The sequence below is a fragment of the Peromyscus maniculatus genome, chromosome 2 (assembly GCF_049852395.1).
Source record: "Peromyscus maniculatus bairdii isolate BWxNUB_F1_BW_parent chromosome 2, HU_Pman_BW_mat_3.1, whole genome shotgun sequence".
NCBI lineage: Eukaryota > Metazoa > Chordata > Mammalia > Rodentia > Cricetidae > Peromyscus > Peromyscus maniculatus.
Genome location: NC_134853.1, coordinates 50,897,285 through 50,910,077, shown reverse-complemented (window position 1 = coordinate 50,910,077; position 12,793 = coordinate 50,897,285). Strand labels below are relative to the sequence as shown.

General features: G+C 40.3%; 1 protein-coding gene across 3 annotated transcripts in view; it reads left to right on the top strand.

Moving 5' to 3' along the window:
* Positions 1-12,793, top strand: part of Fhl5 (four and a half LIM domains 5) — a 38,487-nt gene that overhangs the window by 11,176 nt on the left and 14,518 nt on the right. For all 3 annotated transcript variants that reach the window (XM_042270941.2, XM_042270942.2, XM_006979246.4), the window contains exon 2: positions 12,537-12,707. In XM_042270941.2, coding sequence (XP_042126875.1) covers positions 12,537-12,707 — 171 coding nt within the window. The remainder of the gene's footprint in view (positions 1-12,536; positions 12,708-12,793) is intronic.

Genomic DNA, 12,793 nt, shown 5'->3' with positions numbered 1-12,793 from the left:
ATTTTGTTTTTCTTTCAGTAGCACTTTGAGTGGGGGGTGGGGAATAGCTGCTCCTTCAAGATGGGAAGCAGTTCTGGCCATAGGGTCTCCACCAAGCGGAGCAACCTGCGGCCAACTTACTGTGACTCTTCTGTTTTACATCTACTTTGGGTATGATCATAGGCAGCCAATAGGATTCTCATTCTGTAGTTTAAAAAAAAAGGAGGGGGGCAGAAAGGTCAAGTGACTTATGTAATAGCAAACTAAAAGTTTGTACTAAAGTGAGTGATACGGGAATCTTCACCTTCTCATTTCCAAGCCAGCATTCATCTGATGTTTTGGTTATGAGCAAAAAAATCAAATAAGGTACTGCATTATATGTTTACCTATCCTCAGAATGAGAGAAAAACATGAAAGAAAAACCTAAAAGCAGAACCTACTTACTGGTTTGTCTAACTCTTTTGTGGGCTTTTAGTGTGTGTGTGTGTGTGTGTGTACATGTGTATGATGTGTGTGCGTACTGGCAAGCCGAGAGTACATGGAGACATCAGAGGACAAGTTTGTGGAGGGCATTCTCCCCTTCTACCGTTATGTGGGTCCAGGGATCAAACTGAGGTCGTAAAGCTTGCGTGGCCTCTCCCTGCTGAGGCCCCTGAATAGCTGCAAAGCACATGTATGTGGACTGTTCTGAGTAAGAGCACATATCTGTTTCTCTGCCATGGTGTGGATGAATAATAAACTTGAAAGGTTTGCTTTTGTCAGGAATCTCATTTAACTCTCCTCAGTCTTAAATTAAGCATCAACAACACCTGTGCTAACTATAGTGGACCTAGTGGCAATACCTTGACCTTTACCATAGTCATGGATTCTTCAAAGTCAGATGTGCCGACCTCTTAACAGAGAACTAAAATATAACTATTTGGGAACTTTTTCACTGGAGCTCAACTGCCCCCGTAAGTTTAGAGAAAAAAAGATCTTTTTAATGTCCTACTCCTGCTGTTTTATTAAAATATCTTTATTAGCCAGTGTTCAAAGGACACTTGAGAAGTCTTCTCAGTCACCCTTGTAGGGCCTGCAGAAGAGCCATCCCTGGCCTACAGGACCCTGAGGAACTTGATCTTCTACTCTCTAGTCTTTGTTGTTGAGCCTGTGGCATATCTGGCGCACCTATCATGTATATGAATTAATGCACTAGCATTGGAATCGAATCCTCTTCACACTTGGGCTTTTGACAGTACTTGTACTAGACTCCAGCTTTTCCACTCATTTATTCAGTTGTAACGTTTCGTTCGTGTTCTGAGATGCACAGGTGACGTAAATGCGCACCCCTTGAGGAGCCAACAACCCAGGGGGACACACTGGAAAAAAGAAATGAACAAAATGGGGCGAATAGAAATGTACCTTTGAACTCAGGAGAGAAATTTATGTCCTGAGAGATTAAAAACCCTTCATACAGAGTGGGTTTTTAGTTGGACCATGATTGGGGGAGAATTGTTAGGTTGGACAAATAAAGGACTACTATATGTATATTGTTTTACTTTCTTATCAGAGACACAAGGAGAGAAGTGCATCACAGATAGTCATACAGGAAAGTTCAAAGTCCTGAGGACATAGTGTTTCTGGGGAGGAGCGAATCATGGGAGGTAACTGGAAAGGGTGAGAGATAATAAGATGGTAGGAGAGAACATATTGTTTCTCTCCCTGTCTAGGCATCTAGAGCTATTGTTTCCGTCTTTGATTCTTCTGTTAGTCAACAAACTTCTCCTCGTCTTCCATGTTAGCACAAAGCATTCCCCTGAACACCATCAGCATGCAAAGCCCTGCCCAAAGTGTGCCCTATTCATTGGGTTCCTGCCACAGTTGGTATAAAGAGTAGACTACATGGATAGCTCAGGAATCCTGTTCCCCTTGATTCATCATCTGCTGTCTTAAAGAAAAAGAAAGGTTACATATACAGAAAGGAGCATGTGTGTAAAATGCAAAAAATACCAAAGCTTCATAAAGGAGAATTCATTGTATATTCAAAATATTTTATCTGACTTCCTTGTCCTCTTTCAACATCAAAAGTGAAATTTAAACTGAACTCTGATGTTATGTATTTATCACCACCATGCTTTTAAAAATTGTTCTGTCACATTGTGTGTACATGCATGCATTTATGATTGTGAGTGTATGCACATGCGCACTTGCGCGTGTGCGTGTGCGTGTGCGTGTGCGTGCGCGTGCGTGTGCGTGTGCGTGTGCGTGTGCGTGTGCGTGTGTGTGTGTGTGTGTGTGTGTGTGTAGTTTTCTGATGACTGCATTTGGCTGGTTGGAACTTATGTGAAAGACACAGCTTTTATAGAATCTTTTGTCACTACCTGTGTCATAGAATGTAAAGCTTGGTATTGGGAAGGATGCCTGTGCCTTGTCCCCTTTTATTACCATATGGTGAGATGGCATAGGACCATGTATTAATTACAATATGGTGAGATGGTGTAGGACCATGTATTTATTTGTCCTTTTGTCCTTCATGGACATTCAGACTGTGTCTTGATATATGGATAGTCTATTGTTCTGAGCAGGCATGTATGATTGTTATTTATCTATTGGTATAGTAGAATTTGCTGAACTCTTTCAGTAACTATGGATTAAACTGAGAAGATTTCCTGGTAACATCTTGGCTCTCTTCTAATGCATTTTCTTGGGTCTTTCTTCAGCTGCCCACCTTTTCTCCTTTATGAATTTGTTGGGCTCCTTTGTATGCTCTGGATGTGAGCTCTCAGTGGATAAACAACTTGCAAGACCTTCTTTGACTCTGTGGCTTATTTTCACTAATTTGTTTTTTTGACAAATAGAAGCTCTTACGTGTAACTGAACATGGATCCCATGCTGCTAGTACTTTTTCTGTCTTAAGAGCTTTTTCATATTGACATGTTCATAGAGACTGTATTGTCAAATTTTTCTTTTTCCTATCTTATAATCTGGCAGAAATGATATTGTCCCATGAAGGAAGATAATATGCATCTAATTTCATGCTTTTCACTTGGAAATTTAATTGCCCCAGGGCCATTTGCTGAAAAGACCATTCTGTCCCTCACCACTCATCTTGGTCTATAAACCTTTCCAACTTGTCGCACTGTCTCTTTGGTCACACTTCCGCATGTGTGAGTTCGTTGTGAGCCCCCTCCGTCCCAGGGATCTGTGTGGCTAAAGCTGTGTTTGAACCCCACAGTGTGTTGCAGCCGTTCTTCAAACATTCCCATCTTGTTCTTGATTGAATGTGACTTGATTGTTCTTGGGCTTCGTATTCCTCCGTGGGTTATAGAATAAGTTCATAAATGCCACCAAAAATAGCCCAGCACCGTTTTATCTCGATTTGCAGAGCAAGTAGAGGGGGAAAAAAAGACAGGTTCAGAACACTGAATTTTAACTCCATGAACATCTCATATCCTTCCACTTATTTGGATTTTCTTAATATTCCCCTCAAAGCTTTTTATAGCTTTCTATATAATGGCCACATGACACAGTAACTGAGCAGTTATGATGTTTCAAGAATCACTTTTGATAATTTTACTCTCTGATTATTGCCACTGAATGATAACAGGATAGATTTTCACCTACAGATTTTATCCATTCTGATACCTGAAGACATAACGGAATACTTGATTCCCCAATCAGGTTACCAATAAAGGATACATTTGTTTCTCTCCAGTCTTGTTTTTGTTATTGCTGTGGGGTTTTGAGTTTGTTTGTTGTCTTTTTCTTCTTTTCTGACTTGGATGCCGTGTATGACTTCCTGGCAAAGCTGAATAGAAGTAACTGCTGTAGGCATTCTTTGCTAATTTCTATTCTCTCACAGAGCCCTTTCTCCCAAACTCAAAGGGTCCCTTTTTATTTTCCTTGTTTCTGTTATTCCTCCAGTTTATATATTCACACCTGAAGATTTGGAGCTAAGAACCACAAGTGACAATACGCAGTGCTGAGATTTTGATTAGAGTGGTTTTAAATCAAACTTTTAATCCCAATGACTATTGATTTGTCTAGTAGAACCAATATTTATTCATGACTATGTACTAGCCAATGTCTTTCCCATTCACTCTTTACCCTTCATTTTATTCTCTCTTTGGAATTTTTCAGGCCTGGAATGACATAGAAATCCTCATAGTGTGTGTGTGTGTGTGTGTGTGTGTGTGTGTGTGTGTGTGTGTGTGTGTTCAAACCAGGTCCTGGGCACTACCAACCAAATTTCCTTGTTGATCTTAGTCTTTTAAACCAAAACCCAAAGGAAGATCTCAGAAATCAGTCCTCACTGGTTGTCATGGTCACCATAGCTGGGAAGGCTTCTCTGAGGAAGAGGCTCCTCGTGAGATTGTCCCTTTTCCTAGCTTGCTGATTTCTTTTTTTTTCTGACTGAATTTTTATTTTTTGCCAATTCTGCAATGCATTTTATTTTGTTTTCTATTCTTAGAACATTTTTGTACATGTAATTTTCCAAAGCTTCAACAATAACCACCTTTGCAATTAAATTTTAACTGAAATCTGGCATCACCTAGCATTAAAATTGTCCTTAACCTGCACTAAGTTGTTCCCTTTTAATGCCCATATTTCTTTTGTCTGCCACAACACAGTGGCCTTTTGCTGACTGCTTGGTCCCCTTCGCACTCCACAGCTTGGGTTTCTCCACAGCCTTTTCCCTTTTCTCCTTTTCTATGCTGCAGCCTTCCCTGACAGCCTCATCCAATACCATCACGTCAGCTCCCCCTGCCATTTATCCACCTCTAAATGGCTCAGCTGTGACAACGGTCAAACTTGCTTTAACGCAACACTCCACTCCAAGTCTGTGGACAGACAGCCTGATGCCTCTCTAACGAGGACTATGGGGGTCCAGCCCCTCGATAGTCCCCTCCCAGGGTCCGCAGAAGGCTCTATCAACCAGCAGAGAATCTTTAGGGTCGGTAAATCAGTCTACGCACGCAGAGTTCTTTGGTCCATTCGCTTTAATTCCTCTGGCATAACATCCTTTATACACAGCTTCAGTTCTGTTCTCATGTCTAGCTCCTTTCTTGCCTGATTTCTCTCTATATTTATCTACTGTCCCCTCTATGTTCTATCTTAATTCCTTCATCTAGTTCTGTCCCTTCTAGGTTCTCATCTATCTAGTTCTTTCCCCTATCAGCTCCTCTCCTGTCTCCTTCTCTCTCATCTGGCTCTTCCTCATCTTGTTCTTCCCCATCTGGCTCTTCCTCATCTTCCATCTCGTTCCTCTAGTCCTCTCTTTTAGCTCTTCAATCTAGTTCTTCCCCATCTCAGCTTGTTCCTCTCAAGTTCTTACCCATCTCGTTCTTCCATTCTCTTCTCTCTTCTCTCCTTCTGTCCTCTGCTTTACAGTTATATATCTCCCCAAAATCACGATCCTCCCCTCCACCCAGGACACTCAGCCTGAACTTCCTCAGGCAGTGATTGTCCACTATCAGGATCAAATGGAGGGTTGATAAGAATTACAAAGAAGGGCACTAGTTGTTAATTACCATTTGTGACCCAAAGGGGAAGTGACTAATGAATCAACTAAAGGCTAAATATGGGTAATATCTAAGAAGAGGGGTCTTACGTGCACAACTATAACCTTAAATGTGTTTGGTAAAGGATGTTAAAAATCTATAAGTTGCTAGGTCAATGGGAGAAAATAAAACTATCTTCTTTTTTCCTGTGGCTCCTATCTGTCCAAGCTGTCTGCCGTTTTTCTGCAGGGTGGGGGAAAGTGTGCTCAGTCTCTAGGCAACCTGTGCACAGCTAGATGCCTCTGGTGATAGTTAAAGGGAGATCTGGAACTGGAGGTAAGGTTTGGGAAAGGAGGAAATTAAGCTTAATTAGCACATCCACCAGGCCTTCTCAAACAGGTAGCCTGGATGCTTAAGTCTGTTCTTAGAGAGTACAAAGGTATCTCTGATAAGGTACTTTCCTCCATCCAGTGATGGACCTGGCCGGATGCTACCAATAATGATAATTACAGGGAGGCTTGAACTGGGAGTTCTGGCTGAGCACAGCTGTTAGCACAGAAGGTTATCTAAATATTCCTAGAGGTGGTTAGGTAAGTAGTTAGAGGTCTATAAAGTTAGTAAGGCTGTAAGAAAGGAGGGGTCTGAGCTAAATTGTGTAAAGCTATTACTTAATGTCTACTTGACTTGGGCGGTGTCCCCTTGTGGAATTTATCTTAAGTCAGGAGACTCGCCTGTGGGTTGCTATCACTGTTAATCCTCGGAAATTGGGTGACCACCTGGGTGATGTCTCCTTGTGGAATTTAAGTCAGGAGACTTTCAGGTGGGCTGTTATCATTGTTAGTCCTTGGCAGTTGGGCGCCCACCTGGGTGGTGTTTCCTGTAGTCCTTGAAAGTGGCTAAGGGAGATAACTGGTTCCAGAGAAAGCCTTTCCTGAGGCTGTTCTCCAAATTCCTGGAATGTGTATGTCTAGAGAGTGATAAGTCCACATTGTTAGCCCTTCTTAGGGAAAAATCAATTGGGAAAACTATGAAGACACACATGATTTTCATAACAGAATACAGCTGATATATAACAAGCCAAGTAACACCAAAAACTCCTTGGGATTTGGCTTCCTCTGGAGGAATTCCCTGATTCCTCCAGGTAGTGACTTTGCCATAACCAGCTGAGTTCTTATGATATATTTCTGCGGCCCGCAGCACCTCTCAAGTCCTGTTCCTCAAAATCAGTGCACATAAATTTGAATTAATCTTGCCCCTTATTAGTTTTCTTCATGCCCCATCTTCTTTAACACACTAATCCTTCAAGAAACCCAGATGTGAAACCTCAGGATGATTCTTTCTGACTCCTAAACACATTCAGTTAGGTCCTACTACATCCTGATTCACCCTCCCACAGCTCACATGTCCTCTTCTGAGTAAGATGGATATCACCTCCAGCCTGAGCACTTCAAATGCTTCCATCCTTTCCTAACTGCCAATTTCACTCCCATTCATCTCCCACGCTTCTCAGAATCCCAGGAGTAGATACATGAATCTCTAAAAGCCTGTCTCACACTGTCAGTTCTGGTCTCCATTTTATCAGCCTGCACATTTGGCAGGACACAGCACATAGCCCATGTGTGTGATTAAACTGTACCATCTACACTTGTGTAAACAAACTAGCCACTACTACAATAATGGAATTGATTAATGACACATCTCTCAGAACATATCCCTGCCTATAACAAGATACGGTTGGGCAAATCGTGATTTATGCCACTTGGCATTCATTGCTTGCTCTTGTTTATGAATGCCTCATATGTACAAGTGTGCTTCCCAATTGTGTTAGCCCCTAGTAAGGCCCTTCCTCATAACCACAAAGACAGAGAGGTTTATGCAGATATCGGACTCCAGTTTTTGAAAGGTGCAATTTGAATTTCTAGCTCCTGCATTTCATCATCCAAGTGATTTTGGCTTCAGAAAACAGTCTCTTCACCTGCCAAAGAGAAAATTTATAATAGGCTTTGGGGGATGGGATTATAGTGAAGATGAAAAGACTCGATATGCATTTGTTAAAATAGTATCTTCCTTTCAGGAAACTGGAGTATTACACACCATTGCTAATGTTTCTATTACACCAAGGGTGGTGCTGTTCATGTCCATTCTGCCTTATGATTCATGAGTCAGTTCCCCATCCCCTACCAACTGCTGCCTCTAACTCCACTACCACTACCGTCATTCACAGCCAGAAGCTAGTTATAGCACCTGGGAAAGTGACTGTAGGCACCCCACTGGGCAGTAATCATTCATAGCCACCAACCCACTTGCCAACATCACAGCATTTCATGTGATACTATTGCTAAGCTCACTCCAGGTAGGGGAGACAAAAAAACAAGAACATTACTCAAGCCAAACTTGAAGAACCAATTAGTTTACTAGGGTTTCTTACAGAGTATGAGTGAGAGGATACATACAGCAGCAGAAATGACTCCAAGACAGCTGCATCACCAAAGCCCACCTCTGTATGAGCCACGCCTCAGGAAGGCAGGGACCCTGAAGTGCACTGCACAACTTTTAGGCAGCTCCAGGTCAGTGTCTCCTCCAAACAGCTGGGCTCTTCTGGGCCTCTTCTAGGCAGCTTAGGTTATCTGAGAGTCTTCACAATTTGGGGATGGAGGGGTCTAGTGAATCTGGTCAGTTTCAGAGACAGTGTCACAGTTATTTATTTCAGGGGTTTTTAGGGGCTTCCTTGTAGAACGGAAACTATCAACTCAAAGGAAACTGTTATGCAATATGGAAGTAGGAACATTTCTTTCACTGTACATCTACTCTCCAGCTTTGGAGTTAGACGAGTTCAAGGAGTCTCCTGGACATTCACTCACTGGAAGAGGATTCAGGAAATAATTTTGGCTGACAATGTTTTCACCTAGAAAGAGAATAGAGCCAAGGTTGGCAAACTATAATACGTCCACTACAGGCACACAGGTGCAGCTTCTCCAAGTAGTTCCTGACTCTTTAATTGCTGAAAATAATTGTTCTGTCTCCTTCCTTGAAGAGGTAATTTTCAGAAAACACTGGACAGGAAATCATGTGAGAAATGAAAAATACTTATCTTCTGTCTCTACCCCTAGAATTCCAATTTGGGTTAAGGATGCACTTCAGACATTTAAAAATTTGTCACGCATAGAGCACTCCTCTAACTTCTGTGATGTTTCCTTTCTCTTTGCTGCTTCCAAATTGTCTTCAGATGTTTACAAACTGTACTAACCTTCTTAGTGGTTATGTGTATGCTCTCTGCCAATGCGATGTGAGTTTCGTGTGTTTTTATATAGCCTTTACAACTTCTAACTGTTTGCTTTGCAAATAAAACATATTTTACATATTTATTGAATCCATGGATAAATGACAGATATGTAAATGCCTAGTGAGCTTATGAAGGACCTCATGGATGACAGCTCGTTCTCCCTGCCCTCCTCCTTGGCATGCTCTGTCAAGTATACCCACGGTGAATCTCTTGATTCTGCTCAGCAGAAGAAAATATAAGTAGATGCTGTTCACAGCTTTAGCTTTCTCATCAGTACCTCACCATAAAATGTAACTTGACAGAAAAACATTCTTCATTTGAAAAAAATAGCACCTAGTAAACAGCCTTGCCAGCCAGGGAATTCACATCTTTTTATACACAAATTTAAAACCTAAAAGAACAATACAGAAAAGAAAACCTTATTTATCTTTCTATGCTGTATGATACATCATTTCACTTGTAAAGCCTACATCTGTAGCCACTACATCTGTAGTGGGTAGTGATAAAAATTATGGGCTTAAGTTTTATATCAACTGTGGGATGAGTTTGGAAGCTTGACACTGATATCTCAATTATGTACCACACATGAATGGCTGGCAGTGCATACCTACATGTGTTGAACGTAGCTTGTGGGGACACCACAGTAACACTAATAGTTCCTAAGCCTCCTAATCAAAACTTCAGTTTGCTTTAGCATTTAAAATCTCCAAAAACTCTTCTGCTGTCTTTGACAAATAGTACTGGGAAAAGGTACTCCCCCTCCCCCTCCCCCACCCTGCAGCTTTACCCCTTGGACAATGATTACAGACTGGCTGTTCAGCTTGTTTATGGACACAATTCTCCCATTAGTTAAAACATATTGGTTCCATAGACAAAGAAGGCAAGGAAACCCCACGTGTAAATAGTATGGACCAACCCGGAGTTTTTCATGCGGCTCTACCCTGTTTACTAAACCCCCTTTTCTACAAAATATGTGAATAAAAAGCCATTTTGATTCTAAAAAAAAAAAAAATGGTGCTCGGAAAAAAAGAAGTGGTAAAATTTCAGATAGCTGAAAAGACTCAGCTTATCTAACCTCTCCACCTCACCCCACTTAGTCAGAGGTCCAAAAAATTTAAAATTTCAAGGTCTTTCTGAATACCAATACCTTATCTAACCCAGTAAGAATCCTTTCTCAAAATTCAACATTCTATTTGAGATCCTATAGCAACCTCTTACACGTCTTTTCTCCTTCTTTATAAACTAGGAATGATTACTTCTTTCTTTCTTTCTTTCTTCCTTCCTTCCTTCCTTCCTTCCTTCCTTCCTTCCTTCCTTCCTTCCTCCCTCCCTCCCTCCCTCCCTCCCTCCCTCCCTCCCTCCCTTCCTCCCTTCTTTCTTTCTTTCTTTCTTTCTTTCTTTCTTTCTTTCTTTCTTTCTTTCTTTCTTTCTTTCTTTCTTTCTTTCTTTCTTTCTTTCTTCAGTCCTCCTTCCCTCCCTCTCTTCTCTCATTCTCTTCCTCCCTTGATTTGCAGATTTCCAGCAGCTTAACTCCCTTAAAACTTCCTAGGAAAGTTCTGCCCCATTTGTCTCTCTATTGGCTCCCTAAGAATTGTGTATGATACTAATAAATGTACTTATTTCTATAACATTTTTAAATAAAATATTTGAGCATATTTCTACATTCATGGTTAAGTGATAAACATCCTGAAATGAGGACTGAATTTTGTAATGTGTTTTTGCCAAGAAGAAAGTACACGTTCAGTTTGTTCATTACTTCAGATTATAGTCGCAATTCTCTGGGTAAGTTTGAGACTTGGTAAAGGTGGGGAGGTCAGCTACCACTGAGTTCATATTCAGTATAGTCTCATAGATGCAAAAATCATAAGATTTTAAGATATTGGACCAATTCTGTTTTTATCCTACTCAACTCTCTGATGATGTTTTTACAGAAAAGAGAGAAATAAGAGTAGCCCTTATCTTTTTAAAAAGTAAGGAAATATGCTCCAGCTGGTTTAAGATGTTTCCATGTCAGGGAGGTTTAAGATGTTTCCATGTCAGGGAGGGAGGATCATGTACTCCTGTCATTATATTTAGATTTCTGACCCGGCCAACAAATGAAATACAGAAATTACAATGTGGTGCATGAATTACTGTTTTAAATAAAATATTGGAGTAGCACATTTTTGAAATCCTTTGTCTTCATTTTTCTAACATACTAAAGTCTCATAAAATAGAAGTCACCTGAGCATTCCCAATCCAGGAGGGAACCCACTCTTTATGGTGGCACTGTACACATTTTAAACTAAGTACATATTCACAATGAAGATGACATTTCCATACTAAGTGAAAGAACTTAGAAGTATCCTATTTACTGTGGAGATTAAACACCTGGTCACTGTAAATGTAATTTAAAATATTTTTATCATTTCAAGGGAATCAGATCTATCTTCCTGCTGTTTATGTTTGAATTCACCAGGAATGGACATTTCTGTGAAATTAATCAAATAGGGAATTCAATGTTCTTTGCAGATAATTTTGGCCATATCCCATTGGGAACTTTCTAGTCTGGGTTTGTATCTTTCCTGGGAAAGACCCCTGTGTTCCAGATGGTCATTCTTTCCCTGCTTATTTGTGAAGAGTGATGAGCAAAGCCAACACACACAGAATTAACGATAGAGTGGATCTGCCAAGAAACTCTGCTGCAGACTTCATTACTAAAATAAGAAAATAAAACATATTTGAGAACAGCATTTAACATGGTGTAGATAGAAATTAGCATTAAAATATTTTAAAGCACAATATTAATTACTTGATGTACTATTTTTTTAAGTAAAAGAAATCTAGATTGGAGAATAAGAATACATTCCAACAAATCCAGAGATGGCAAATTCAATTTTTCCCAACGAAAATTAGTGCTATTGTTTTTGGCTATGATGAAATTGTCATGCTCACAGTTTTTCTAGGTTGAAAAAAAAATCCAACATCTTTTTATTTTTGTCAGTTTTCATTGTGCTGGAGGCTCTTGTGCTGATTCATGCCATATACATGCTGGTTTCGCCACGAAACTTAAAGAATCCTGTGGTTTTCTCTGACTCCCCATACCTGGGACACTGCTCATCCAAAGTCATGAAAACCTAGCATGTGGACTGAATCATACCTGCAGAGTTCTGTGTTTTCAGCTTGGCCCTGACATTTAAATGCAGAGTTCCAGGTGGCCTAGAGGGAGCAGGAAGCAGTGTTTGGAATTGTCATTAGAATAGCAGCTGAGGGTGTCCCGATAGAGAAGCGTATGTATAGGAAAGTCTTCGCATCAATATGCAGGACCCTTATTAGGAATCCGAAACAGAGTTTAAGAATTTAAAAAATGGAGTAAAAATAGCAATGTACTAATTGTTCAAGTTTGAATAAAAAAGAATTGTTATTTTTATCAGACTCCACTTCCAGAACTCTCTTGAGATAATTACGTAATGCCAGTTTTAAACATCCTGTCTCAGATCATATTATTATGTTTGGTATGGCACATGCTGCATGTATCGCATTCTCATTGATATCCATCTTGACACGTGGTGAATAAGATATTTTTGTTTCACCATTTGGCTGCTTTTACTTTTGAGAGGAAAAGAATACAGAAGAAATGCCAAGATGGAAGAGTAGCCTTTCCTAAATCACCATGACTATGAGCAACTTCCTAAATTTGTGATATTTTGCCAAGTAATAAATAAATTCAAGTGTTTGACTCACATTTTACAATGGATTTGCTATTTGTAATGAAGCTTTGTTTTTGTACACGAGAATCATTTTCTTATCCACAGGATCAAACAGAGATGACAAGTACTCAATTTGATTGTCAATACTGCACGGTATCCCTTCTTGGGAAGAAGTATGTGCTCAAGGATGATCATCTATACTGCGTCTCCTGCTATGATCAGATCTTTTCTAACTATTGTGAGCAGTGCAAAGAACCAATTGAATCAGACTCTAAGGTAGGCATCACTTCAGTTCAGTTACTGCTTGTGGACAGTGGGTGACTGCTTCAGAATGCCCCTTTCCTCTTCACGTTGACTTTTTA